At 47.1% G+C, this 27,825-nt stretch overlaps 2 protein-coding genes across 3 annotated transcripts in view; both read right to left on the bottom strand.

Moving 5' to 3' along the window:
- Positions 1-7,081, bottom strand: part of FAM171A2 (family with sequence similarity 171 member A2) — a 36,700-nt gene extending 29,619 nt beyond the window's left edge. The window contains exon 1 of the mRNA XM_054995631.1: positions 6,967-7,081. Within this exon, the coding sequence (XP_054851606.1) occupies positions 6,967-7,081 (115 nt within the window). The remainder of the gene's footprint in view (positions 1-6,966) is intronic.
- A 5,394-nt stretch (positions 7,082-12,475) lies between these two features.
- Positions 12,476-27,825, bottom strand: part of ITGA2B (integrin subunit alpha 2b) — a 61,947-nt gene continuing 46,597 nt past the window's right edge. Inside the window, exons 27-30 of one of the 2 annotated variants that reach the window (XM_054995604.1) lie at positions 23,254-23,367; positions 22,102-22,203; positions 17,435-17,554; positions 12,476-12,696 (exon numbers count right to left, since the gene is read on the bottom strand). In XM_054995604.1, the coding sequence (XP_054851579.1) occupies positions 12,604-12,696; positions 17,435-17,554; positions 22,102-22,203; positions 23,254-23,367 (429 nt within the window). In that variant the 3' untranslated portion in view covers positions 12,476-12,603. The remainder of the gene's footprint in view (positions 12,697-17,434; positions 17,555-22,101; positions 22,204-23,253; positions 23,368-27,825) is intronic. The other variant, XM_054995605.1, reaches the window with a different exon arrangement.

Raw genomic sequence — 27,825 nt, 5'->3', positions numbered from 1 at the left:
CCCCAAGTGGTTGCCTGGGTGGCTTAGCCAGAGAATCAGTTGTGGCCTTGATCCAAGCCAGGCCCTTAGCAGCTGCCTTTTAAGGCTAAATTCCACACACGCATTCTGGGAGATCAGATCATGGAACCCTGGAGTAAAGTGAAGTTTTGCCTGCAGCTGCCTCAGAGAGGAGCATGAGGGGATAAACAGAAGACGTCAAGCAACTTTGCAAATTCTTTATTTAATGACAATAAGAAATCCTCAGCACCCTCACAGACAGATCCTTGCAACAAAACAATGGCATTACAGCTTTCTACTATTCCTGTGCAGCTAGGGAAAACGTCACGTATCACAGCTCCTGCGGCAGGAACAACAGAACCAAATCTAAGAGGTCACCCCTCCTCACAGACTACTCAGTACATGGATTCTTTGCAGGCAGCTGAGGAATGTTGTTGGATCCAGATGCTTACCAGATGTTCATCCCACTCCCACCCTCTACACAGGGACGGCTGAGAGTGAGCAAAAAAATGGGCATACAGCCTGCTCCCTGTTCCAGGCTCTGGAGAGGCCCCACCCTGGGTGGGATGGAGGACACTCACTTCCCCCTCACATTCTGAGGCCAAGTACAAGGCCAGCAGGGAAACAAGGAACAGTCAAGAGTTGAATACCACATACAAAGCAGCTGTTGCCATGTAGGTCTGATCCCTGGCACTGTCCATCAGACATTGTGTGTGCCCACAGCAAGAGCTCTCTTTTTGGTGGGACTGCACAGAACTTTCAAGAAAGGCCTCTCTCTTCCACCCTCCTCGTTTGCCTAGGAATAAAGGAAGGCTGCATACATGACCTGTGAACTTTTGACCCACCAAACTGAATGCACAGAGCACAGCCAACAGACTCACTGTACACCACTGTGGTGTAGAGGCTAGAGTGACAGACTAGGATCTGGGTGACCCAGGTTTGATTCCTTGCCCTGCCATAGAATCTCGCTGGGTGACCTTGGGCCAGTCACGTATTCTCAGCCTAACCTACCTCACAAGGTTGTTGTGAGGATAAAATGGAGGACAGGAGAATGATGTAAGACGCTTTGGGTTCCCAGGGGAGAAATACAGGATATAAATAAAGTAAAATAAAAAATAAACAGTTCTCAGTTTTGTTACTGACTACAAAAATGGGGCTGAGATCAAGCTACCAATAAATCATCTACAATACAATGCTGGTTGGAGGCATTCCATTAAGTGGATCACAAGTTCTGCAACCTTCATATAAAGGGAGGAATGGGATTTGCCAGCAACCAGCCCTGGTATGGACACATCACCTTCTTAAAACAGCTCTTTGGCAAGATGAGGTAACTATCAGGATCTCCAACCCATCTCATCTGCTAGAGGAAATCTTGTCGAACTTGCTGGCCGTCTTAAGAATCCAGACACAGCTGTGAACAAAGTTGCCTCCTAAAACTACAGCTGTTAACTGGCTGAATGTTCAGGAATTCACTAGTACCCTGAGCCACACAGCCACAGAGAGACAAGGCTTCAATATTGTTTGAACTGCACTTTCCTCCTGTTCTTCTCAATTCCATCTCAGGAACTACTGAATGCTTATACATTCCCTGAGGTCTCATTCACAAAGGTTACCAACAGTTTAGCAAAACCTGAGTTATTAAAACAAAGCACAACTCCTTGTATGAATCGGCTACTCTGCAATCTGAGGTGTGTAGAACAAATCTTCCAAAAAGTCAATTACATTATCATATTCCATAGGCAATGCTCCTTCCCTTTCCAAAGGCTGGAGCCAGGCTACACTCCATTTTAGTTTCAGGGAGAACTTGAAATAGTGACAAAATCATTAGTATTCTGAACAAGTGCAGAGCACTTCTCAATCTCTCTATAAAATTACTCCAAACGCCTCCAGTGCAAAGACAGAGAGAAGACTTAAGTCCTCAGGGGAGAGGTAGGGTCAGTGGTAAGTACTAATACTAGGGGTTAGTAAGGCTACTCAAAATGCATGGACTCCTAACTCAGAGTAACGTCAGAACGCATCTAATTCGAGCAATCACGTGGCAAAGCGTGGAGCTTCCAAGGTCCAGCATCTGTAAACTAGACAGACTTGACCATTTGGAAGTTGGCACTTTTGACCCACCAAACTGAATGCACAGAGCATTCAGTTTGAAAGCAAGTCAAATCATTTTTATTTATGAACATTTATTGTGGGGCTTGTGTTTAAAAGCATACACACACCCCTGAGATTTTAGGTTCAGGATGGATTAAAAATGTCAGACACATTTTTAAAATTAAGCCCTGATTATCCAACCTCAGCGCACACAGACAGCAAATGACCAGTTGGGTATCTCCAGGCCATCCACATAGCCCATAACCATGCAGTCAATAGATAATTGCTTATACTACTTCTCTGCCTACAGCAACTGTGGCCTAAATTTGCTAAATAGTTTGTATGCATGTTTATGGCAGCCAGCCTGGATTGGAAGAAGGCTGGCTGGATGAGTTCTGGGTTCCTTGCAATGTTCCATCACAAGGCCAAAAGGTCACATGCAGTGATTGTACAACCTCTGCTTCTAAAATCTCCTCACTATTCCCAGCCACATCCCACTGGGCAGAAGAGCAGTCAGCTAGTAGTACAGTGGTTTGCTGCAAGCAACTTTGTACTTAGCAGACCAACAAGAGCAAATTGTGCAAAGCTAAATCAGGGCCAGGCCAAATGTGTGCTGGCAACTTCACAATCAGTGTTAGCTTAGGTTTCAAGAGTACAGGGCTTCCAGCATGTGTCTGGTGGGCCCCTCAGGTCCATGAACTGGGTCCAGAGATAATCAGGAGAAAGGCAGACAAATATTTTAAATAAAACTTATATAAAATATATAAAACCACAGCAGAATGCGTGAAACTTAAAAGACAGAATCTCTTCAAATCCAGAAACTAAAAGTTTCTCCGAACAGATCTGGGGGACGTTTGGAAGTCGTCTGGGGGCCAGCTATAGGTAAAGCAGAGAAAGGTCTGTCTTCAAAGGCCGAGCATAAATCTCCACGTTTAACAAGGGCCAAGATGAAGTCAGAGGATGATTTGAAAAAAGCCGGATGTAGCTAAGCTGGCTTCGGCCTGGCCTGGCCAGTGCCTGGCTTGGGAGACTGCCCGGGAACCTCGTGCTAACTGACTGCTCCTTGGAAACCCGCCAAACAAAAGGAAAATATAAGTAGAACCAGAGTTTCATTTTCAGTAAGAGATACTGAAACAAAAATGTGTCAAAGCCACACCCCCTTCAGCAGCTCCCCCCGCCCCACACTTTGCCACAAAGGCTGTAGTTGCTTGAAGGGAAAAGTAGGAAGGGTAAAAACGCATCCTTTCAAAACCACCCGTTATTACTCCAGCATGGCCCAGGTCTGAACCCTGGTACAAAAAGCATATTCAAGAAAGGGGCACAAATAAATACCTGGACAAAACTACGCCTGATCTAAGAGAGGAGAGGGATCAGCAGATGTGGCGATATCTCTGTGGAGAGCCACTTTGGCATAGTAAAGAGTGCAGGACTCTAATCTGGAGAGCCGGATCCCTCACTCCTCCACTTGAAGCCAGCTGGGTGACCTTGGGCTAGTCACAGCTCTCTGGAGCTCTCTCAGCCCCACCCACCTTACAGGGTGTTTGTTCTGGGGATAATAACATACTTTGTAAACCGCTCTGAGTGGGCATTAAGTTGTCCTGAAGGGCGGTATATAAATGGAATGTTGTTGTTTTGTTGTTGTTGTTGTTATTAGATCCCCCCTCAACCCAGCTCACTCTTCAGGGTGGAATCTGTCCTTTGGGGACCCAGTAGTGACTCCAGCATGTAGCTTTGATATGAATGCTAAAGACTTGCTGCTCTCTTCACCTTCTCCATAAGCCTAGGAAGAAATTTCTTCACTGTACACCCACCATCCCAAGGATTCCACATTTTCCAACTTGGAAACCTAAATCCTGCAGTCAACCGAAATTGCTACAAATCGATTTTTACAAACACTTTTAATTGACAATTTTGCAATGTCCACCACCAACAGTTAGAGATGTTTTCCAGGCAGAGAATCTGGAGTTGGGGCAGACCATCCCACCAAAACACATCTTTATGGGAGAGCTGAGCAGTTCTAAAATATGCTTTTAGTTCCTAGAATGAGTCTCAGCTGGACAGTTACAAAAAAGAAAAAGATTCCCCACATCACCAAGTCCACCTATGTAGGGCTAAGGTCCAAGACTTTCAAGATGGACGGCAAAGGTCCCAAATTTCCTAACCTCTCCTTGAAAACAGAGGAAGGTGAACCAGAGGTCAGAAGGGACAAAGAATGAGCCACACAAAACAGGACAGAAACGTGGCCTTTAGAAGCAAAATTTAATTTAATTTGAAACTACGATCAACAGAACAGTCTTCAGAAGAAGAAACGATGGTGGGCAGCATTGCTAGGTGTTACCAGATTAGGAGGTAAAAAACTTGGGCCACAATGTGCCAAACTGTATTTTCTTCTTTTTTTAAAGGCTTAATTTAAAGTGAAACGCACAGCAATATCTCAAGCGTCAAAGAGGCAATTATACAACCAAAGGATATAGGTATTAGGAATATGATGATGTTCTAAACACAAAGACAACATAGTAATCCATCCTGTTAGCCTTCCTATTTTAAATGTGACCAGCACAGCAAGAGTCGCCACCACACCTGGCCTTCTTCCCTGTGGCCCCCATACAAAGTGGCCTAGTACAATCCATGAGGTTTTTACCTACCTTACTGACTGGATAGTGTCATTAAAGATGCCTCCAGTATGTTGACCTGTTGAAGAGGCTACTTAGACCGGCAGGTGCATGGGATAGGCAGATCTCCTCCCACCCCCACCCTAAAAAAGTGCACAAAAGGGCCTTTGGCCTTCTGTGCCAAGCCAATCCCTGTCCAGTGTCTACCCTTCCTCTTCAGTTTCTATTTTCTGCCCGTTCATGCAAAAGTTTACAAAGACAAAAGGCTGCAAAAATGCCTCCCCCCACCCCTGGCCGAGCAGGACAAAGTTAACCCCAGAATGAACGTTCCAGGAGAGACAGTCAAGTTTCACAGTCCACCCAACCTTAAGGGAAGATGAATGAAGAGAGATCCCTGCAACAGACAGGGAGGGGCTGCTGCTTCAAACCTTCTCTCACCACAATCCAGCCCAAGAATTCTCTGCCACCTTTCGACAATCACGCAGGACAAAGAAACCCACTGTGTCCATTCTGCAGTGCAGACCCAGGAAGAAAAACAACAAGAACCGGCGAAAAATTCAGACAGGGTGGAGGAAGATCTATTGTGAAAAACAGAGCTGGAGAAGGAGGCACCTGCCTGGCACATCCTCGCACCAGCACAGGCCCACCTCTCCCTAGGCACCCTCGCTGCCATCAGCCACCACCAGAGGGAGATGCCTCCCTGCTGAGAGTTTGCTGCTTTGGTATTCTCGAGGGCCCACATCATGCTCCAGCCCAGGTTCCTTGGGGAAGGTGCATGGCGCCAAGAAGGTGCTGAGGATGGAGAATTAAGTCATTGTGGAAAAATACAGCAGCAGGTACAGGGGAGGCCTAGATTAAGGCTCATGGAATGGGGAAAGGACAAATACAGAGGGCAACGGATGGGCAGAATACATAAGAAAGAGACGGGTAAAAGTTTGGGCCAGATTGTGTGTGACCTGGGAGATCCATCATCCAGATCTGCCATCTTTTCTTTGTTTGCAAAGCACTGGAGGAGGGGAGGGATCAGACAAGGCAAAGGGTTTTTTGCCTTCCTGGCAGCACCACTTCCCCTAAACTAAATCACACACCCTCCAAAGCGGCTGCAAGCAGGGATACACACACACACAACTGTCTCTACCTAGGCTTTTTCCTCTCCAGCAAACAGCACTTTGGGTGGAAAAGAGATATAGATTGGAGATACTGTAAGGTGGGTGCAAGGAGTTCACTATTTCCATCCTTATCATTGGATCATTCCTCTGATCCAGTTCAGGGGCCTCCTTTGACTATTTTTTTTAAAGCAGAAAATCCTGAATAGAGATCTCCAGCCTGACCCTATAACAGAGAATATATAGACCCCGCCAGGATGGAGACCTAAAAGAGGTCTCACTTACCAAACGTTACAGCGAACGATTTTGTGCCCCCCTCCCTCAAATGCCACACTTCATAACGTTTGGGTGCCAGTCACCGGGCGAATGACGTTATATGCACGTATGAACTCATGCTGGCAAATCTCGCACATTTGCAGAGCAAAAGCCTTCAAGACAGAGGGGAGGGGAGCACCGAACAGGGGCGTCAAGGAGGAAGACCAAAACCAGAGCGCCATCCTAAGCGGCGTCACACCCATCCAAACCTCCTGTCTTCAACGGCCTTCGAAGGCGTAACTTGGCCAAGGATTGCGCTTGCGAGCCTGTGGACCGTTCCATTGTGCACAGAATAGACGCAAAGGGCTACCGATCCATTCTAGAGGGCGTAAAGAGAGGAAGCCGGACGGAGAGCCCGGGAAAGGGACGGGGAGCGGGGCGGCGGCAACAGCCAAGCCCCGCAGAAAAGGGAGGCCAGAATCCCGGCCAACGCCCCCTCCGACCCGAGGCCAGCAGAAGAGCGCGGGAGCCTCGAGCGCGACGGGCCACCTCCAGCCTGCTCCCCAGGAGCTGCCGGGCGGGAGGCTGCCGGGCGGGGGGGGGGCGCCCTCCAAGCAGACAATGAGCGTCGGCGGCGGCAAGGAGAAGCCGAGCCAGCCGGCTCCCCTCCCCCGCGGGCGCCGCAGCCCCCCGCCAGGCCCCCTCCCCATCTTGGGAGCCCTCATCGGAGACCCAAAGCTGCCAAGATGGCCAAGGGAGGGAGGGGGGAAGAAATGCTGTCACGGTGCAGCGATCCCCCCGGCCGCCCGCCCACCCGCCTGCCCAAGGGCGCCCCGAGCCTCTTGCCCCGCCGCCCGCCCCGGGGCTCCCTGCAGCCTTCCCGGTGCTGCGCCCGGCGCTTCACTCACCCTGCGGGCTGGGAGGCTCCCCCGGCTGCGCCTTGCCTCGAGCCTGCCAGCCGGAGCCGACGAGCAGCGGCAAGAGCAGGGCGAAGCGCATCGCCAGAGCCGGCGCCCGCAGCATCCTGGCCGGCTCCCGCTAGCCGCCCATGGCGCGCCCGCGGAAACGCTCGGCTCGGCGGCTGGCTGGCTGGCTGGCCGCGGCGAGGGTGGCGCCCACTCCCCGCCAGCCCCTCCAGGCCGGCTCGCAGACCCGGAGAAGCTGCGACGGCTCCACCTGCAGGAGCAAGCCGGCACCTCGGCTCGGCTTCCCGGCACCTCCTTCTTCTGCTCCAGGGCGACGCCCTCCGCCTGGCAACCGGGCGCCAATCTGCACGGCCGGGGCTCGAACCTGCTTTGGCCGCGCTGGGCGCAACCGCTGACTACCAAGGCCCGCTCTTCGGACCTACGTGGGCTGGCACAAGCAGGCGGGAGCCGATGCCCAGCGGGGGCTCAGCACAGCGCCACAAGAGCCAGCTGGCATCGGCTCCTGGGCCGGCACCACCGCCACCTGGGCCCAAGCCAAAGCTCAAGCTGGCAGCGGCTGCAGCCTGGCTTAGAGAGAGAAAATCCCTTGACCTGTTGTTGCTGCTGGGCACAACTCATTGCTTCCCCCAGCATATTCTGGTTATCTCCCCCCACCCAATTGTCGTTGATTAAGAGTTACAGACAGCTTTCATAACTTTTGTGTTGCTACAAACATTGACCCTCCACTGAGGATGAGAATTTGGTGGAGGCTTCCTCCTGCCAGTACCTGCAGTTCACCTAGCCTCAGTATTGCCCCATTGAGGAGCTGGCCTCCTGGCAGCCTGCAGTGTCCTTCCTCCCCAGCCCTCTCTCCTCTCTGGGTTTTAAAATACCGCCATTCCAGAGGTCACTCTTGAGGCCATTTCCATCCCCCATCGCTGCCTGGCATGAGTGTTCAAATAGCCATTGGTTCTGCTCACCCATCACAAAACTGTTTTTAAAAAATCAAGCAGTTCCACTGTTGGCAGGCAACTTAAAGCTGTTGCATGGGTTACTTTCCAGAATTCAAACTGTACAATACAATTGGCATTTCACACCTCCTGATACTCACACAGCCCAAATGGAAGTCCTAGCGCCTCCCTCCAATCTATTGTTACGGTGCAGTGTTCAACATTTGTTTAAATAAAGACTAGGCAAAACAGTCGGTGAAAAATGAACACGTTTTTAAAAAAAATCTTACTGGTTGGTGTTAGTTATCAACATGATTTTGAACATGCGTGTTTTTTCAGAGCCTTGTGGGAGTCATAGTTCCCATTCCCCAGATCATTTAGTTCTGACCCAGCCATCCATGATTTGGGGACAAAAATTGCTGTGAAATTCACAGCGCCTGTGCACTGCACCTGTGCAACAGTTAGGAACTATTGCTTTCCATATATTGCCTGCTGACAAAAAACCAAAAAGCCTGACATGACCCATAGGTGATGTTGGAAAACACCCACCTTCTGAAGATGTCTGAAGAAGGGAGCTCTGACGTTCGAAAGCTTACATTATGAAAATCTTACTGGTCTCTAAGGTGCCACTGGACTCATATCCTGTAGCACAGTGGTTAAGTGGTTCGGCTGCGAATCAGCACTCTACTGGTTCAGATCCCACTACTGCCATGAGCTCAGTAGGTGGCCTTGGGTAAGCCACACCTCTCAACCCCAGCTCCCCAGCTGTATTGTGGGAATAATAACACTAACTTGTTCACCGCTCTGGGTGAGGCACTAATCTGTCTAGAAGAGCGATATATAAGCACAGTTATTATTTATTATTATTCAAAGATCAGTCATATTCATCTGGATAGAAACTTTGGTGCTACATTGGCTGTGGTCAGGATTTACTCTGATAAACCATGGTCACAAGAAAATGGAAAAGCCTTCAAAAAGCAACAAGGGCTTGGCAGGGAATGGTCAAATGTATAAGCCAGAGAGGAGGCCTGGAAACGGCCCCAGAGAGAAAAGCACCTCTGAGTATATGCTGAGTTTGGAGTTCTGTTGGAACAAGGACTTGCTGGGGGGTCCCCCCCCCCCCAGAAATGACATTTAGCTCTGGTGCTCATGAAACAATCTTAAAATGTGCCTATTAAAGCAGTCTGTCTCAGCTTTTCGCTGCTGGCTGCCATGCTGTGTGCACATGGCAGAAGGGCTCTAAACACATACGAAATATACATACCCCACCTCGTAGTCACAACTAATTTCTCAGGGAGCTGAGAAGACTTCTAATGAATAAAAGCGGCTTATAAAGAAAATGCTTGTGCATTCATTTAGCTTATTTCCTGTTTGCCTTTCTCACTGTGACTCAAGGCGGAATTCAGAGAATCAAAAGCAGGTGGATGGAAATACAATCCTAGAGCATAAGACAGCCAGAGAACAATGCAATAGGATGGGGCATACAAAAATTAAAAGACAATGTGAGCAAACTGCCTAAGGCAAAGAGCTGTGTGAGCAATGCAGAACGTGGGATTACAACATGGAAGACAATACAGAAAAAGCCAGGTGACACCTACAATAATAGATGACCCCAACAGTAAGCAGGATAGAGAGATGGAGATGTCCTTCTGGGCATGATCTTGCTCATGTTCTAATTCAGTTATTAGAATGCCGTCCTAAACATTTTTGCACATATTATAGAATGATGGTACCACGGGAGCCTTCCTGGCCTCCTCGGGTAGGCCCCATTCCAAAAGGAGCTACCACGGAGAATGCATGCGAGTGGGAAGTTGCCGATAGCAGGGGAGGCGGGCCTGCAGGTATGTGGGTCCCAGGCCATGGGATTTGTAAGTGATTATCAGTCCCTTAAACTGAACCCAGTAACTAAATGGTAGCCAATGGAGCGACTACAGATGGGCCTGTAGATGCAGGTGGTCACCTGGGGGCATCATACTTCTCCAAGACAGCAGTTTCAACGTGGTGTTCTTGAGGACTGTTAGGAGTTTCATCCTGCATTGGGCAGGGAGTTGGACTAGAAAGTCTGTATGGCCCCTTCCAGCTCTGTGATTCTGTGTTTTACAGAGGCAGGGCTGGTTCTAGGTATTTCTTGCCCCCGAGCAAAGTATACCCACACTTCTAGGAGGACCCACACTGCCATAGGCGGGCAGCAGATGTGGGCCCTGGAGGGGTGTCAGTCACCTCCTATGTTACCAATGATGGGAAATGAGTCCATTCCTTGCAGGGCATCGGTACCCTCTTCATTGCGGTACCCACCTCAAGCACTCATTGGAGAACCGGTCCACTTCAGTAGATTTGTAAATGAGAAAATTAGCTATGGTGGGCAAATTTCTCAGCAAGGCAGTTTGTCCAATACCACTGTCCTCTGCAACTGATCCTCACAGGCTGTTGTAGAGGCCTGCATTCGGTCTACATGGTCAGTAGGGCCACTCAACAATCATGTGTGTGCCATAGAACAGGACCGCAATTCTCTGCCCTGCTCAAGGCTTCCTTGGAAATAGGGGAGAGAAATATTGGGATTCTGCTGCCCATGTTCATGTGTGCAGTGTTCAAAATGTGACATTGGAAAGCAAAACCCAAGTATTTTGTTCATGAAAGCTCTGGGATCCTGCAGATTATGCATCTCCTGAATAACCACTCAGCCGGCTCCAGCATCCTCATTCTCCCTCTCCAATCTGCCATCATGCATAAAAGATGCTGCCTCTTGAATACTAACAAATGCCAGCAAACGTGAACTGCCTACTACATGCACTGGAGGGCCCAGAAGTGCAGTATTCTCCCCCCCCACACACACACACACACCGCCTTTCCCAGAGAAGAAAAAAATAGGGTAAATGTTCATGTACATATGTTTACCTATTCAAATAAAAGCTGCAAGCTTAATTCAGCAAACTAATGCAACTGGTGAAGAAAGCTTTGGTCATAAAGTAATGGACTTCACCACATTTGTGGGGTTGACAGCAAAGGCTTCAGAAAGACCCTCATGCTTTTTAAGACACACGGAGCTGCAGCTCCCTCCTCCCCTTCCCATTTCAGGTTTGTAAGAAAAGAAGATTTTTAAAAAGATAATGTTTCCTTGTAGCTTATGTCCAGTTTGCCTTCTGGCCTGAAACGGCTGTGGTTTTTCTGCTCAAAATAAGCAACTGAGGTAAACCAAAATCTGCACCTTTCGCAATACTGATGGGCCTTGAACTTAACGTTTTAAAGCCATTTTGGCTCCCTGTGTTGAAGAATTCAGAATAATAGTACAGTAAAATCAGTGGCTTCTTTCAACAGCAAATGGTAGCTTCTGTTTATTAAACAGCAAAACACTTCATCATCAAGGTGAGATGGCCTTCTGTAGTCCCAACAAGGAACCAACACTCAAGATGGACTCAGCAGCGCCCCCCTCCGCTAACTTGCACAAGTAATGAGCCGATTCTTCCAACCCCCCTTCCTAGCTTGGGCGTGAGCCCCAAAATGATTCCCATCTCCCTTGGCCAGGTATAGCTGTAGACATGCTCAGATGTTTGTAGGAGACACCACTGAACATCTGCAGAAAATTCAATCTTATTGGAGAGCATTCAAAACCAAAAATGTCTAACTGTGGAAGGAAGATCGATTCAGAATCGCTCTGAACACTGAAGGAAATCCTCACAGCCGGGGAACTGTTTGGATATGAATCAGGAATAAATGCACTTTCTGAATTGCAGGAGACCACGAACTGTCTCCAGGAGAGCTCACACCCTTATGACTTACATTTAAGGGATAATTTTGAAATGGCTGAAGGGAGCAGCTTGCCATATTTATTTATTTAAAATGTTATAATCTGCCTTTGCAAAGTTGAAATAGCATGAACTGGCCAAATGAGAACAAATAAAACAAAAGACTGAAAACGTGTAAGGCGTGAAGGATGCAACAATCCAATATTTAGATTTTCTTCTACTCTGTTGCTGATGATTTAATGGTTGTGTGAGATTACTTTATATGTGTCTGGTGTACATGGCATGGTTTTACAGATGTACTATCTGTTTCTACTAGGGTTGCCAGCTCCAAGTTTGGAAATTCCTGGAGATCTGGGGGGTGAAACCTGGAGAAACCTGGAGAAAGTGGGATTTGGGGAGGGAAAGGACCTTGGCATGGCATAATTCCATACAGTCCACCCTCCAAAGTAGCCATTTTCTCTAGGTGGACTGATCTCTGTGGCCTGAAGACCAGTTGTAATTCCAGGAGATCTCCAGCCACTACCTGGAGGCTGGCAACCCTAGTTTCTACAAACTGTGGTTTACAGTCCATTATAGCCCATTTTCCCCCTGCTTTGTGAAAATCAGTAAGACTGGCTGGGAGGTGTTTAAGGAAGTCAAACACCTCCCAGTTAGGGATGATTTTTTAGGGTGGGGGTAAAAAGGAATCACCCTACTGTTCTCGGGTTGGGTGCTGGAATTATCATCTCCCCCTCCTAGATGTAGCTGTTGCTAGGAGGGGGAGATGATAATTCCAGCATCCAACCTGAGAACAGTAGAGTGATTCCTTTTTATCCCCACTCTAAAAAATCATCCCTAACTGGGAGGTGTTTGACTTCCTTACCAAGAGATATCAAGAGATGAAGGCCTGAAAAAAGATAGTATGGCCAAGAACAGAGGACAGGCAACTGGTTGGCATCTTCCTGGCACTACTGCTCCTGCCCCACAGGTTGTGCTTGGGGGTCTTTTGTCAACTCCTCCTCATCGTCTGTGGGGGGGCGTGTTCTCTTGAAAAACCCAGTCTGCAAAGAAGCAAAAAAAAAAGTGGTAGGTGTAAGAAAAAGAAGTCAGCAGAAGTCACATACAGATTACTGTCCCTGATGCCAGCAAAAGCATCTAAAAGACACAGCAATTTATGCTTCTGCAGCAACTGCATATACATTTAGGCAGCTGCAGATGTGTTGGAAAACATCTCCCACTGCCATCCATCCAAATGTACCCCAGCACATCTGGCTATCAAAACATTACCAAAACTAGGGCTGGAAGAGATGGGGCAGGCACAAATTTGGTAATCTGAATTTGCGTGCCAAAAAAAAGGTAGATTTTTAGCCACCTGGCTTTTTAATGAAGCTCAACAATACTTTACCAGATTTTTTTTTTGAAACACATACACAAGAAAAAAGGGCTGTGAAATACTGATTTGGAAGGAGCTCATACCTAATATTGTTACCTGGAAGCATGTCAAAATTTTAGTTAAACAAGATTTAGCAAGATTTTAGTTAAACTGTTCCTCAAAAGTCAAAGCTGGAATATGAAAACTCGACAAACTTAGTTTTTTAAATCAAAATTCTAAAACCCTGTACAAATTTCAAATGTGTACAATATTTTGATTTCAGCTCCCGAAGAGACATGCCTTCTGACCTTGTCTTAAAGATGGATGTGTGAATGAATTGACTAGCAAACCCTATCCCTTAAAGCCAAGCTACAAGTGACAAATTACACTTGAATGGCAAGTAAACAGACTCACGTGTATTCCTCCCTGTTCACTTGCGCTCCACTCGATCGCTACGTGAGTCTGTTCACTTGCCATTCAAGTGTAATTCATCACTTGTAGCTTGGCTCTTAGCGTTCCCTGGACTTTCAAAAACCTTTGACCGTCCCAAATCTCTGCTTGGTGGACTCTGCCACATTCCATTACTCCTGAGAGGGGTACAAGATTGAACTGGGTAATAACTGCTGCCACCAGCAAATCTGAGAGTATTTCCAGCTGGACAGATTTGAACAACCAGCTCTCTGTACCTGCGCTGCAATTAAGAGACTCACCTAGTTGCTGCATATCCTACTTCCTCCTACCAACTTAGCATGGGAATGATCAATTGCACCTTCAAACTTAGCTATCGCATTCATGGGATGGTGAACTTACCTGCTGCTCCTTGCCTTTACTACTCTTTAGATAGCAAGCCTGTACAAATGTAGTAGGTTTACAGCAAACAGGCTTCAAGCATTCAAAATATAAAGAAATGTAATGCACAAAAATAAAAAGTACACACAGTCTGTTCAAACATCAAGCTGAGCAAGGATAAAAGGCGAAAACACACATCCCTCCCCCTCTCCCTGAACTCAGTACTTCTTCTAGCTATGTTGTTGCTGGTTATTGAAACTTGAAGTTGCAGCATTTAAAAGTTCACCATTACATTAGCTCTCAGAGTTAGGATTTCTCCCTGGCCATATCGACAAGGTAGAGTTCCCAGTTACTAATTTAGGTCTTCATGGCCAAAAGATAAAAGACAGGTTTTTCCTTGTGCCCCAAGAATTTAGAATCTCCCTTCTGATCGTCCTGCCTCAAGAGGAAGGAATTACTATCTAGTAGTAATTTGGCTGTCTGTGTCTCTGTCCCTTGATTGTGACATTCTAGCAAGATGGTAACCCCGATGTTTTACTTCAGCCAGTGCCATTAGCATCTGTAAGTGCTAACGTGCTTTGGCTTGATGACTCCTTCCCTGTCTCTCTCCTTCGTTGTTATGAGTCTGCAACCACTTACGGATGGTGTATAGTCCTAATGATTGAATTATTGGGGTGAATTCAGAATTTAGAGTAATACAGCATGTAAGAAAAGCAACATTGAAAGTGACCTTCCAGACACGGAACACAAAACATGAATGTGGCTGGCCCCAAATATGTGCTGTGTTTCCACCTTCCCCACTCAAATGCCACACTGCCTCTTAGATGGACAGATGCGCACAGCATGGCTTAGCCAGAAATTTACTCTGGTCTGGACTCACACAGTGTACGTGTGGAGGGGTGGGGAGAGACAATACCCTAGCTTAACCACTGACTGGACTGGATAATTATTAAGAGTGTTGAAAGCCACAAAAGAGGTCAGCCTACCCAATGAAAAGCAGAAGACTGCAGACAAGACAAGACTAGGTGTGTGAATTCAGCACCTCAAGCAAACAAACCGAGCCACAAGCAGCAGCCGCTTTAAAAGCAATTCCCTGTTCTGGTCTCATTCTTTCTCTCATATTTCTGTCCTTCTCTGATCCAATGAGCTCAGCACAGAGCAATTCCATTTCAGTCCTCACCACAATACAATGAGGTCACTCAAGAAGCAGGCAGGCAACCTGTCTGGGGCTATCCAGGAACCTGCATGGCTGCACAGGGCTCCCTGTAGGGTTGACAGGTTCAGGTTGGGAAATTCCTGGAGATCTGGGGGGTGGAACCTAGAGAGGGTGGGGTTTGGGGAGGGGAGGGGCCTCAGTGGGATATAACGCCATAGAGTTCACCCTTCAGAGTAGCCATTTTCTTCAGGGAAACTGATCTCTTTGGCCGGGAGATCAGTTGTAATTCCAGGAGATCTCCAGCTACCACCTGGAGGCTGGCAACCCTAGCTCCCTGTCCAACTCTGTACATTAATTACCCTCTACCGACTCTCCATGCGGAGTGACTCAGAGTCAGGGCTAATATACCTGTCACAGCAGTCTTCTGGACTCCTGGTTCCAGGCAGGAGCCTCAACGAGCCATGCCACTTACCACACAGAGCCTCTGCAACTTGTGGCGGATCTCTATGCCATCACTAGCTGTTGCCAGGAGCCAGAGGATCCACTGCAGCTAGTGCTACGGCCCCTGCATGCAGTCCCCCCAGCCCAGGCAGAACATTTCCCAGCAGCAACTCCCCACTCCAAGGGTGTAATTCCCTGAGATTTTGGCCGTGATCAAGGTCTTTTACAGGGGTCCCCAGCCTTGTACCCATCAACAATTTTTCTGGTGCCTGCCAAGTGTTTATAGAAATTGGGTTCAGTCACATGGGGCTCTTGCCCTCCAGAGCTTCTGATTGTTTGTGCAAATTAAAATGATGTTTCAGCAGCAGCTGTAGAGTCGCCAGGACCCCTTACCCTCCCAGCAGGGGGAACCCGGCACTTACCTTTGCAATTTCCTGGGGGTCCTTCTCACGTGCGCATGATGGCATCGCTTTCCAGAAGTGATGTCATTATCACAAGGACACAGGGGCATGCGCAACCGCTTTGCAGTGGGGCAATTTGAGCCCCAAATGGGCCTGATCTGGCCCGTTTGGGGCTCAAATGGGCCTGCTGCAAAGTGCGGGAGCACTCTTGGGGTGGCACGATGACATCACTCCTGGGAAGTGACATCATTGCGTTGCTCCAGGAGCATGCCCGGGAGGCCCATTCCCGTGCCTATCCCCCTGCCAGCCAGGTGGCGGGGGGCAGAGGGTAGAATCAGGATCCCTGCCCCCACCAGGGGACCTGAGATCCCCAAGCGCCTGCCACCACAGCATTTTTTTCTCTTACTTCTTTTTCCAAGTGTATTTTTCAGTTCCCTCTCTTTCCTTCTGCGCTTCAGCTTCCTGTGTGTGTGTGGCACTACCTCTTATGGCAGCCATTTTGTGCATGCACCCATCTTCCTGTGTCGGAATTCCAGAGGTAGCCATGGATTCAAAAAGGTTGGGGACCCGTGGTCTACTTAATGCTTAAGGTTGGGAGAGGCATCTTCCCCACTCACATTCATTTATTTTACTTTATTTACATCCAGCAATGTGGCTTACATCGTTCTACTCTCATTCATTTTATGTTCACAACAACCCTCTGAGGTAGGCTAGGTTGAGTGTATACAACTAGCTCAAGGTCATCCAGCAAGCTTTCATGGCAGGGTAGGGATTCAAGCCTGGGTCTCTCAGATCCTAGACTGACATTCTAACCACTACACCCCATTTGACTCCCTGAAAAGATGTGGTGGTCTAAGAGTGGAACTACAAGTGACAAAAGGCACAGGTTGGACACTTATCAGCTTCCCTCAAGTTTTGATGGGAAATGTAGGCAGCTTAGCAGAATGTTGGACAAGTGACAGTTGAAAAGTCCATTGGACAGCAGTCAGAGAGCCAAGCTGCAAGACTAGGATGCCTACATTTCCCATCAAAACTTGAGGGAAGCTGACAAGTGTCCAACCTGTGCCTTTTGTCACTTGTAGTTCCGCTCTAACTTCCTGCTTTTCTTAGACTGCTTTCATAGATACTCAGTAATGTACTTTCAATCCACTTTCTATGCCCTTATTGATCATTTGCAAGTGGATTTTCCCCAATTCACACCATAAAATCCAGCAGCAAAGTGGATGAAAGTGCATTATTCCGCATGTGTGAAAGCAGCCATAGTCAAGAATGGGTCCACTACCAAACCATCCAAGGTCAGTGCCAGTCCAATTTTTCTGCTGACTTTGGCAAACTAAAGGGAGGGAGGGGGCTGTGCCAGCCAGCAGCACACGAAATAGCAGATCTCCCCCTGCCCATTACTACTGTGATCTCCTGAGTAGCCAATGATGCTCAGAAGGCTCTACCCTGTCTCCGGAAATGTGGAGGCAGGGGGCTTTACCAACCATGGAGCTACTAGGAGGCCTGCCTCCCCCACCAGACAGGCAGAATGGTGCGCTGTCTCTCTCCAAGGGCTTGCCACTGGCATAGCTGAGTCAAGTCGCCCTTGGGGGTCTGGCATCCCACTTTGCCTCTGTGCTCGGCCAACCCAGCTCACTCACCTTCCAAAACAGGACAATGAGGGCAGCAAGGAGAAAAAGGCCGGCCAGCACAGCTGTTACAATCCACCAGACAGGGATGTTCTCGGCAGTAGGATCCAGCCTCTCCACCAATGTCTCTGCCTGAGGATGAGGGAAGCGGTGAGATGCTGCCAGGAACTGACCTCTCTTGAAGCAATCCTCTGCATCTGTTCCTGAGGACTGGAAGGTAGCTAATGTTGTCCCCATCTTTAAAAAAGGTTCCAGGGGAGATCCGGGAAATTACAGGCCAGTCAGCCTGACGTCAATACCGGGTAAGTTGGTGGAAACTATTATCAAAAATAAAATTAGTGGGCACATTGATGACCAAAAGCTGATGAGGAAAACTCAGCATGGGTTCTGTAAGGGAAGATCTTGTCTCACCAATCTGTTAGAGTTCTTTGAGGGAGTGAACAAACAAGTGGACAAGGGAGACCCGATAGATATTGTTTATCTTGACTTCCAGAAAGCTTTTGACAAAGTTCCTCATCAAAGGCTCCTAAGTAAGCTCAGTAGCTATGGGATAAAGGGCCAAGTCCTCTTGTGGATCGAAAACTGGCTAATTAATAGGAAACAGAGAGTGAGTATAAACGGGCACTTCTCACAGTGGAGGGTGGTGAGCAGTGGGGTGCCACAGGGGTCGGTATTGGGTCCAATGCTTTTTAACTTGTTTATTAATGATTTGGAATTGGGATTAAGCAGTGAAGTGGCTAAATTTGCAGATGACACGAAATTGTTCAGGGTGGTGAAAGCCAGAGAGGATTGTGAGGCACTCCAAAGGGATCTGTCGAGGCTAGAAGAGTGGGCATCCATGTGGCAAATGAGGTTCAATGTAGCCAAGTGCAAAGTAATGCACATTGGAACCAAAAATCCAAAATATAAATACAAGTTGATGGGGTCTGAACTGGCGGAGACTGACCAAGAGAGAGATCTTGGAGTCATGATAGATAACTCACTAAAAACGTCAGCACAGTGTGCGACTGCCATAAAAAAAGCTAATGCTATGCTAGGGGTTATTAGGAAAGGGATTGAAAACAAATCAGCCGGTATCATAATGCCTCTGTATAAATCGATGGTGAGGCCTCATTTGGAGTACTGTGTACAGTTCTGGTCGCCACACCTTAAAAAAGATATCATAGCACTGGAAAAAGTACAGAGAAGGGCAACTAAAATGATTAAAGGGTTGGAACACTTTCCCTATGAGGAAAGATTGAGGCGCTTGGGGCTCTTTAGCCTGGAGAAAAGACGACTGAGGGGAGACATGATAGAGGTTTACAAGATAATGCACGGGTTAGAGAAGGTAGAGAAAGATGTGTTTTTCTCCCTTTCTCACAATTCAAGAACTCGTGGGCACTCTATGAAATTATTGAGCAGTCGGGTTAGAACAGATAGAAGAAAATACTACTTTACACAAAGGGTGATAAACACATGGAATTCGTTGCCACAGGAGGTGGTGGCAGCTACAAGCATTGCCAGCTTCAAGAGGGGACTGGACAAATATATGGAGCAGAGGTCCATCAGTGGCTATTAGCCACAGGAGATAGATGGTATTCTCTTTGTGGGGAGGTGGTGCTCTGTTGTCTTGGTGCTGGAAGGAAGGCAGTGGGAGGGCATCTGGTGTCCTGGCCTCACTGACAGTCCTTTAGATGGCACTGGATTTCTAGCCACTGTGTGTGACAGAATGTTGGACTGGATGGGCCACTGGCCTGATCCAACATGGCTTTGCTTATGTTCTTATGCTTATGTTATGTTCTTAATCCTGACAACAAGACAGTCCATGGCTGTGCTTTACATCCAAGGCAGAGTATTAAAATCCTGCTCGGGCTTCCTTTCCCAGATTCCAGGAGACAAAATGCCAAGGAAATCAGGAGTCCAGCGGCTCCTTAAAGGCTAACAAAACTTATTCTAACATAAGCTTCTGCGAGTCAGAATTTATTTCTGCAGATGCATTGGAGTGAGCCTTGATTCAAGAAAGCTGCTGCTGGAATAAATGTTGCCTGTCTTTAAGGAGCCACTGGGCCCATGGTTTATTTTTGCTGCAACAGACTCACACAGCAACCCCAATGAAAATGTCAAGTACTTATCTTCTTCCCATCTGGTCTATTTCGCCTCAGTCAGATCTGGCAGCCAGTGGTGTAGCATGGGTGGGCCAGAGGGGTGGCCGCCACGGGCACAAAATTATTAGGGGGCACCAGCCGCCGAGGAGAGCCTGCGTCATGTCTGTGGGGGCCGGGAGGCCACTCGTGCCGCCTCGGCCCCCTGCTGCACCAATGGGATGGCTGGCCCACTGAGCACCGAGCTGGCCCAGAGCACGCCGAGCGAGTGGTGGCAGCGCAGGCAGCTGCAACAAGTGGCTGCAGTGGAGGGGTAAGGGACAGGGAGGCAAGTGGCCCCGAATCGCGGGAGCACTCCTGGGGGGGAGGCAGCTGCGGTGGAGAGGTAAGGGCTAGGGAGGCAAGCGGTCCCGAATTAGGGGAGCTCTCTTGGGGGGTGATCGCACCCTATGTGATGCCATCACTTCCTGGAAGTGATATTATTGCACAGGGGTCCGGGAGTGCGTGTGTGCTTTGCGTGCATGCGTGGTGCCACAGGCACCACCTCCTGCCAGGAGTTGCCCTGGGTGCTCGCAACCCACGCTACGCCACTGCTGGCAGCTGGTTTGGTTGACCAGAATGAGTCTTCTGAGCTAGCAGGCTTTGGTCCCTGAAACAGCAAAGCCTGCCCTATGCCTTTCCCACCACAAAGTCACCAGCCTACCAGCACCCACCCTCAGCCCCTGCCATCCTACTACCATTCAGGGTAGGTTTTCCTCAGCTTCTCCTTTTTTTAATTAGAATATTTTATAAATGAAAGAATAACGCATAGCAGAGAAGTTACAAAACAAAGGAAAGAGAGGGAAACTATATAAACTAAACAGAAGCTTCCAATTTTCTCTGTGACAAACATAATTACAAAGTCTTCTCTTACTCTAAGTTTACAAAGTAAAACTCTCTGTTTTCTAGTGTCCAAATTTCTTATTCCCCAAACCCATAAATCATTATTATAATTATTATCATCATCATGAAACATTTGTTTCATGCAAAAAGTCTATAACGGGTTTCCAGTCAGCAATAACAACGAACTTTTGTCTTTCCTCTAATCAATTAAGTAAGTTTACCCATCGCTGTGAGCTCCAGCACTTTCACCAACCATTCCTCTATCATAGGCAATATTGAGCTCTTCCACTTTTGCACATATAATAATCTTGCTGCTGTTGTCATCATAGATAAAAACAAAGTCCCATGACTTCTTTCCAGCTGAGTGTCCATTAATCCCAAAAGGAAAGACCCTGGTTTCAACTGTATATTTATCTTTAAAACCTGAATTAATAAATTGTATTTGTGTCCAATTAATAAATTGTATTTGCTTTCTTACATGTCCACTACATATGGTAAAATGTTCCTGATTTTCCTTAACTTCTCAGTGCAAACTTATGAGTGAATTGGAACTCTTAATCCATGTAAGCAGTTCTATAGATATAAATACAGAACTAGGCCAGGGGAAGAAGGCTGGTTATCCAAGATTAATTCATACCAAATTAGAGGGCTCCCATTATCTTTCAAGAATGCCTCTCTCTCTCTCTCCAATAGATCAAAACTTTAACAGGCCACTGCTCTCATAATGTGCAGTGGGGAAGCTTGTGGTGGGTCTGTACTGCTTCCTGCCCACCGCACATGGCCAAGAACAAAAGGGTTGCCAACCTTCAGGTGGGGCCAGGAGATCTCCCAGAATTACAACTGATCTCCAGACTACAGAGATTAGTTCCCCTTGAGAAAAGGCTGCTTTGGAGGCATTATACTGCTTGGGCATTATATTGCTCTGAGGTCCCTGCCCAAGCTCTTCCTTCCATAGAGACAGATCAAGATGGGTAGCCATGTTAGTCTGTCTGTGGCAGTAGAAAAGAGCAAGAGTCCAGCAGTACCTATAAGACTAAAAAAATTGTAGTAGGTTATGAGCTTTTGTGTGAGACAGCTCTCATTTCTTCAGATACAGCTGTATCTGTATCTGAAGCTATATCTGAAGAAGTAAGCTGTGGCTCATGAAAGCTCATACCCTACCACAAATTTTGTTAGTCTTATAGGTGCTACTAGACTCTTGCTCTTTTCTACCTTCCCTAGGCATTGCCCCCCAAATCTCCTGGGGCTGGAGCTGGCAACCCTAACCAGATCAGCTGTCATCAGCCAGGAATTTCAGGATGTTACGAATACTATAGGTCTTCCATCTCAGATTTAAATACCTGCATTTACCAGCATTCACACTGCCACGCAAGTAAAGGAGTGAGGACGTTCATAATCAATCTTTGATTAATGAAACAGATTCCTGAAGGTGAAAGAAATCTAGGGGAACAGAGTTCTCTGTGAGCAAATATTATCCGCCCCCCACCCCAGCCACTTTCTCACGGCTGCTGGTGGATTCAGGTATTCTAGAAACAAACAACAAACTATAAAAATATTACATTAATATTAATTTAAGGAAACTAGAATGTGCCATATTTAAGTATCCCTCAAGTTTACATTTCAAAATCAAAATCTGAAAAATTAAAAACAATGCATTCTAACACTTTTGGAAGCTGTATAAAAATTCCTTGCAGCAGCACAAATTTCCAGACGTACCAGGAAGGTCCCGCTTGGTAGAGTTTCTGGCTGTATGCTGTACGGCATTCCTAAGGCACTGAACAAGGCCTGGGATTGGATGAGGAACTGCTCCAGGGGATGCTGTAATAGGAAGGGGGGAGGGCACAAACATCACATGAGTCGCATTAGGGCAGGGATCCCCAACCCTTTTGAGCCAGTGGGCACGTTTGGAATTCTGACACAGTGTGGTAGGTGTAGCCACAAATGGCTGCTACAGGAGGCACAACCAGCCACAAAATGGCTGTCTCACAGTGAAGATCCTTGTGCTGTGGAAGCAGCTTCTACCTAAGCAATGTTTTAAAAAATCTGCACAGCCAATCAAATCTCTAATGGCCAATCGGAAACCATGCTTGGCAAAAGTCCCACTTGGCCCCAGCCACTTTTTAAAAACACTTGACAGGTGCCAGGAAAAATGTTGGTGGGTGCAATGGTGCCATGGGCACCATGTTTGGGACCCCTGCGTTAAGAGATACAAAGGGGAAGGGGAAATGGTGGCTCTGCCCTGCGGCTCACAGAAACCCCTCACACTTAAGTGGAAGGCCAACTTCTTGATGCGACACCTCCACACCTACCTCAGAGAATACCCGCCCTCTGCAGGTGTCCCCATAAAGTAATGCATACAACAGCTAGTTAGTTTCTGCTGTGTAAAACACTTTCAAACAAACGCTAATCCTTCACGAAAACAAACAAGGCTAACACATGAATTCAGACACTCCCCTCTTATTCTTCCAGCTACAGCTATTGCTCAGACTTTGTGGGAGGCAGCTGGAGTTCAGACACACACACACACACCCCATTCCAGTGCCTACACCACAACGGTTCCATCCTTCCATTGTCTTTAGCAGTCCTTGAAGTCAACTGGAGAAATGGTGTAGGGAGGAAGGAAGGAAGATCAAAGGTGACAAAAGTAGAAAAGGCAGGAGGGGGAACAGGATACAGGAAGCATTGCTCGATCCCTTCTGCTTGGCAGATCATTAGTGAACTCACAGCAAAGGTAGCAGAGCCATGTATGTGGCCCAGAGTGCCAAAGCATCATTGTAGGAGTGCTTTAATTTGGGCACACTCCTGGAGGAGGAGAGAAGCAGACGGAGCCGTGGCAGCCCCTCCCCACTGCTGCCACCCCATCCTTACCTCCTGGAAACTCTGCAGCCACAGCACTGCATGGATGGTGACAGAAGCTCCCTGACCTCTCTCCAGCGCCCCCACCTGGCAGTGGATGGTAGCACAAGCCTGATTGCTACAGTTCTGCAGGAAGATTTTAAAATTGTTTTTTAATTATAGTAATTTATAGTCTACCTTTCTCACTGACGTTCAAGGTTGATTACGTAGTGCAAGTCAATATGGTCAGTGGCTGGGACATTCAACAAACAATACAATAGGGTATGAATTGCAGAATTTGAAAAAAAAAAGCAGAAATCTGATACAGAGCTGACACAATGCTGAAACAAAACACAAGCAATTTAACATGATACATTAAATGACGTGGAAGCTACTCAATAGGTGCATGTTTACAGTGACACACAGTAGTACAGAGCTTCTTGAATAATTATATTTTGCACAAAGCTGGGGGGAGCTGCGGGGGGAGCTCTCCTAACTTCTTTTGGTAGGCCATTCCATAAGGTGGTGGCCACCACAAAGAACGCATGTGTACAGGCAATTGTTGATTTTGTCCATTGCAGGGTGACACTTATTGAAGGCAGTGTGCAGATGAGCAAAGCTGACGTGATGGAGCATAGGGAGAGAGGCCGTTCTATAGACATGAGGGACCAAGGCCTTGAAGGGCTTTGTATGGGATAGTCAACACCTTGAATTGAGTCTGGTAGCTGACGGGTAGCCAATGGAGTGACTGCAGGATGTTCCATCTAGCTCCTGATAATAATCGAACTGTGGTATTCCACACCATCAGGAGTCTCTGAAATTGACTTTGAGGAGATACCTGTGTAAATTGCGTTACAATAGTCTAACCTCAATGTTACCGTGGTATGAATCCAGGGGGCCAGATCAGCCATGTCAAGTAGGGGGCCCATCTTCCGGGCTAGTCTGAGTTGGGAGGAGGACTTACTTGCTTCTCTAGTAGTAGTGCTGGATCCAGTAGAACCCCTAGACTCTGCAACAATCAACTGAACCCTGTCGAAAGCGAGAAGCAAAATATCCTACAAGATCTTCGCCTTCCCAACCAGCATCACTTCTGTCTTGTCTAGGTTCAGTTTCAATTTGTTTCCTTTCAGCCACTTGACCGCAGCTCTCAGACAATGACTGAAAACCTCTGTTGCATCACCAGGGATTTGAATAGTGAGATATAGAGTTGGGTGTTATTTGCATATTGATGACATCCAGTTCCACAGCTATGAATGATTCCTCCTAGAGGCTTTACACGGAAGTTGAATAACATGGGGGATAAGATTGTGTCTTGTGGTATCTTGCGAGAGTTCTCAAACTGAAGATAGCTTGTCTCCAACAGCAACCGTTTTGAGTCTGTTCCATGAGGAGTAATTTAAACCAGTCCAAGACACATCCCATGATACTTACTTCTGCCGCTAAACACCTCAACAGGATGACATGACCTACTGTGCCAAAGGTTGCAGATAGATTCAGAAGGAGCAACAAAGAAGTATGGCCTTTGCCAACATTCAGAAGGAATTCATCAGCTACAGCCACCAGAGCCATCTCCATCCCATAGTGCAACCTGATCCCAGACTGAAAAGGGTCCAGAGCACCAGAGTTACCCAAGAAGACCTGGGGTTGGTCTGTTAGTGTCTAGAAAGGGCAGATTAGAGACTAGGTGAATTGGCCACATTATTTTTGTCTAGAGATTCTTTAGCGGGCTGATAATCGTCTCTTTGAGCGGTTGAAGAAGATGCTTTGAGTTAGATTTGTAACAGACATCAAGGGCTCGTTAAATGGTCCTTACATGAATTTAGCAGCCAAGATGGGCAAGGATCCTGCGTACCACTAGTGGTCTTCACAACTGCCAGGATCCTGTCAATATGCATAACTGTAACTGGGTCAAAGTGGTCCATAAGGGGACCAGATGGTGTACTAAACATTTCTTCTTCCTCGCATATATTATAGCTGGCATCCAGAAGGGAGCATTTTTGTGCTATTTTGTCAGCAAAAATGCTTGCAAAATTGTCACAACTAATTGACTATTCCTGAGTCATTACAGGTACTGATTTAGGAGACAGAAGATGTAGAAGTACCTTAAACAATTAGAATGGTTGCAAATCTTGCTGATGTAATAGTAGTAGAGAAATAATGTTTCTTTGCCACTATTACTGTCACTTCATAGGTGTTCCAAAGGGCTCTGCAGCATGTTCTATCAGATTCAGCATGAGTTTTCTCCCAGTGTCTTTACAGACATATTCCAGCCCTCTTTAGGTCACCCAGCTCCATAGTAAACCACAGGGATGGCTTCTACTGCAAGGACAGGAGAGATCGACGAGGAGCAATCTTGTAAACGGCTTCAAGGAGCTTCATGTTCCAACCTTCCACTGCAGCCTCAATGGAGAATGTGTTGGGAATGCTAAAATCCCGCAGAGCATTTTGGAATCTAGAAGGATGCATGAGCCTTCATGGGGGGGGGGGGGGTTATTTTAATGGATCCTTCCTTTTTTTCATAGTGTTGGGGCCATAATCATCCTTGCCTTCAGCAGATAATGGTCAGACCATGGTTCAGGCTGAATTTCCAGTCCTGAAAGAAGACCTCTCCTCAAAGGCTCAGTGCAAAATAATAAGTTCTCTTTCATGTGTGGGGCTTGCCATCATTTGAAAGAGCCTCAAGGCAGCCAGAGAAGCTATAAAATCCTGGGCTAGCCCTAATGAGGAGCATTCGGCATGAATGTTGAAGTCACCCAGAACAATCAGCTTAGGTGTTTCTAGCACCATGTCCAAGAGTACCTCTGACAACTCAGGAAGGGTGCCTACTGGGGAACTAGATGGCCAGCAAAACAGCACAATTATCTAGGGATCCCAGGTCCCTTGGTGGGGGGGATCTCCCGCTTCCACCCTCCATCCCCTGCCACTGCTCACCTGGCCGAGGGGGAGAAGGCCTCCCGAGTGTGTCATCATGCCGCCCCAAGAGCACTCCCATGCTTTGCACGGGGAAGTGATATCATCGCACAGGCGTGGGGGGCGCACCTGTGCTTCGCACCTGGCCAATGAGGGTGGTGCAAAGGTGAGTGCCAGGTTCCCCCCTCCCATTGGGAGAGTAAGGGGACCTGGTAATGCTATACCTAATGTATCCTGCATACAGTCATACAGTTATGCAGTCATACAGCTATACCAGGAGTCTGTATAAATTGAAGAACTCATGGTGGATTTAAAAATGTTATGCCGGGGAGGGGGGCACATTCCAGTTTCTTGTTTCTTGTTTTGTTAGTTCCCTCAAAGACCTTTATGAGATATAAATATTTTCATAAATTAATAGATATTTTGTATGAAGGCTCCAGTTGGTACAGAATGCCATGGCTTGATTATTATCAGCAGCTAGGCAAAGCATACATATTACTCCCATTCTGCAGTCACTCCATTGGCCACCCAACAGTTACCAGACTCAGTATCGGCTATCACACAAAGCCTTGGTCTCTCATATGTGCAGCACCACTTCTTTCCTTACGTGCCAGCTTTCTATTATATAGGGTAATAGAATGTGCTATAAGGAAATGGTTCAGGGAGATGAAATGGTACAGAGATAGGGACTATAGAGTATACTACTGCATACAGTCTGTTGCTGTAAGTATGCTCCTACTGGATAGTTCTGCACTGCTTAATATGTCACATCAATCTGCTTATGTTTTGTTTCAGCACTGTTTTTCGGCTCTGCATTGAATTTTGGCTTGTTTTCAAATTTCTGCTTGCTCTATTATATTTTTTTAAAATATCCCAGCTGTTGATCATATTGACTTATACAATGTAATTCGCCTTGAGTCTGAGAGTCTCTCTGCATGAGACATCTGACACATGAAGAACACGTGTCAGGAGATGCAATGTTAGCTGGGAAGGGTAGTTTTAAAAGACAGAGCTGGCAGCAGGGCAAAGGCTTTGCTATACGCAGGAGCTGTGTGAAGGGGCTGTGAAATGCCAGAAGGGAAATTTCAACACCTATAACCTCTCCTCTCAAGGTCAAAGCCTGGCTCTGTAAGGCAGCTCCAGCCTCCAGCCCATTTCAATTCCTCGCTGCCCTCTAGTTCCAATCTCACAGTTTTAGACTGGAGAGGTGAAATTGACAGAGCCTTCCAGGTGAAGATGAAATTAACAAATCCTCTGAGGAGTGATCTCTGCCAGCTCTGCTTTTTTAAACAACCCTTCCCAGCTAACATTCTATCTCCCTACAGTTGATGAACACATGCCAAGGTGTCTCGTGTAGAGAGACTCTAAGTGAGAATGGCGGACTATAAATACCACAAAATACTATAAAAATAAACAAATAAGTAAATGAAATAGCTTGGCTCTCCCCTTCCAACTCTTTAACTAAGGAATTCTGGGTCATTAAGCATTTTAAAATGAGCAAGTTTATAGACCTCATGGGTACAAGGAAAGTATCTAGATGGTCATTTCATCCTTTTTAAAAAAAAAACAATTCTGCAACATGTATCACTTGTCTTACTTACAATTCAGGCAAGGAATTTAAAACCAGTGGGCAATTCTATGCCAGATTACTCCAGTGTACATCCAGTAAAACCAATGGGCCTAGACTGGAGAAAC

The sequence above is a fragment of the Eublepharis macularius genome, chromosome 12, assembly GCF_028583425.1.
Source record: "Eublepharis macularius isolate TG4126 chromosome 12, MPM_Emac_v1.0, whole genome shotgun sequence".
In the NCBI taxonomy this organism is placed as follows: Eukaryota; Metazoa; Chordata; class Lepidosauria; order Squamata; family Eublepharidae; genus Eublepharis; species Eublepharis macularius.
Note: the sequence above shows the minus strand (reverse complement) of the source record. Positions and strands in the feature narration are given on the sequence as shown.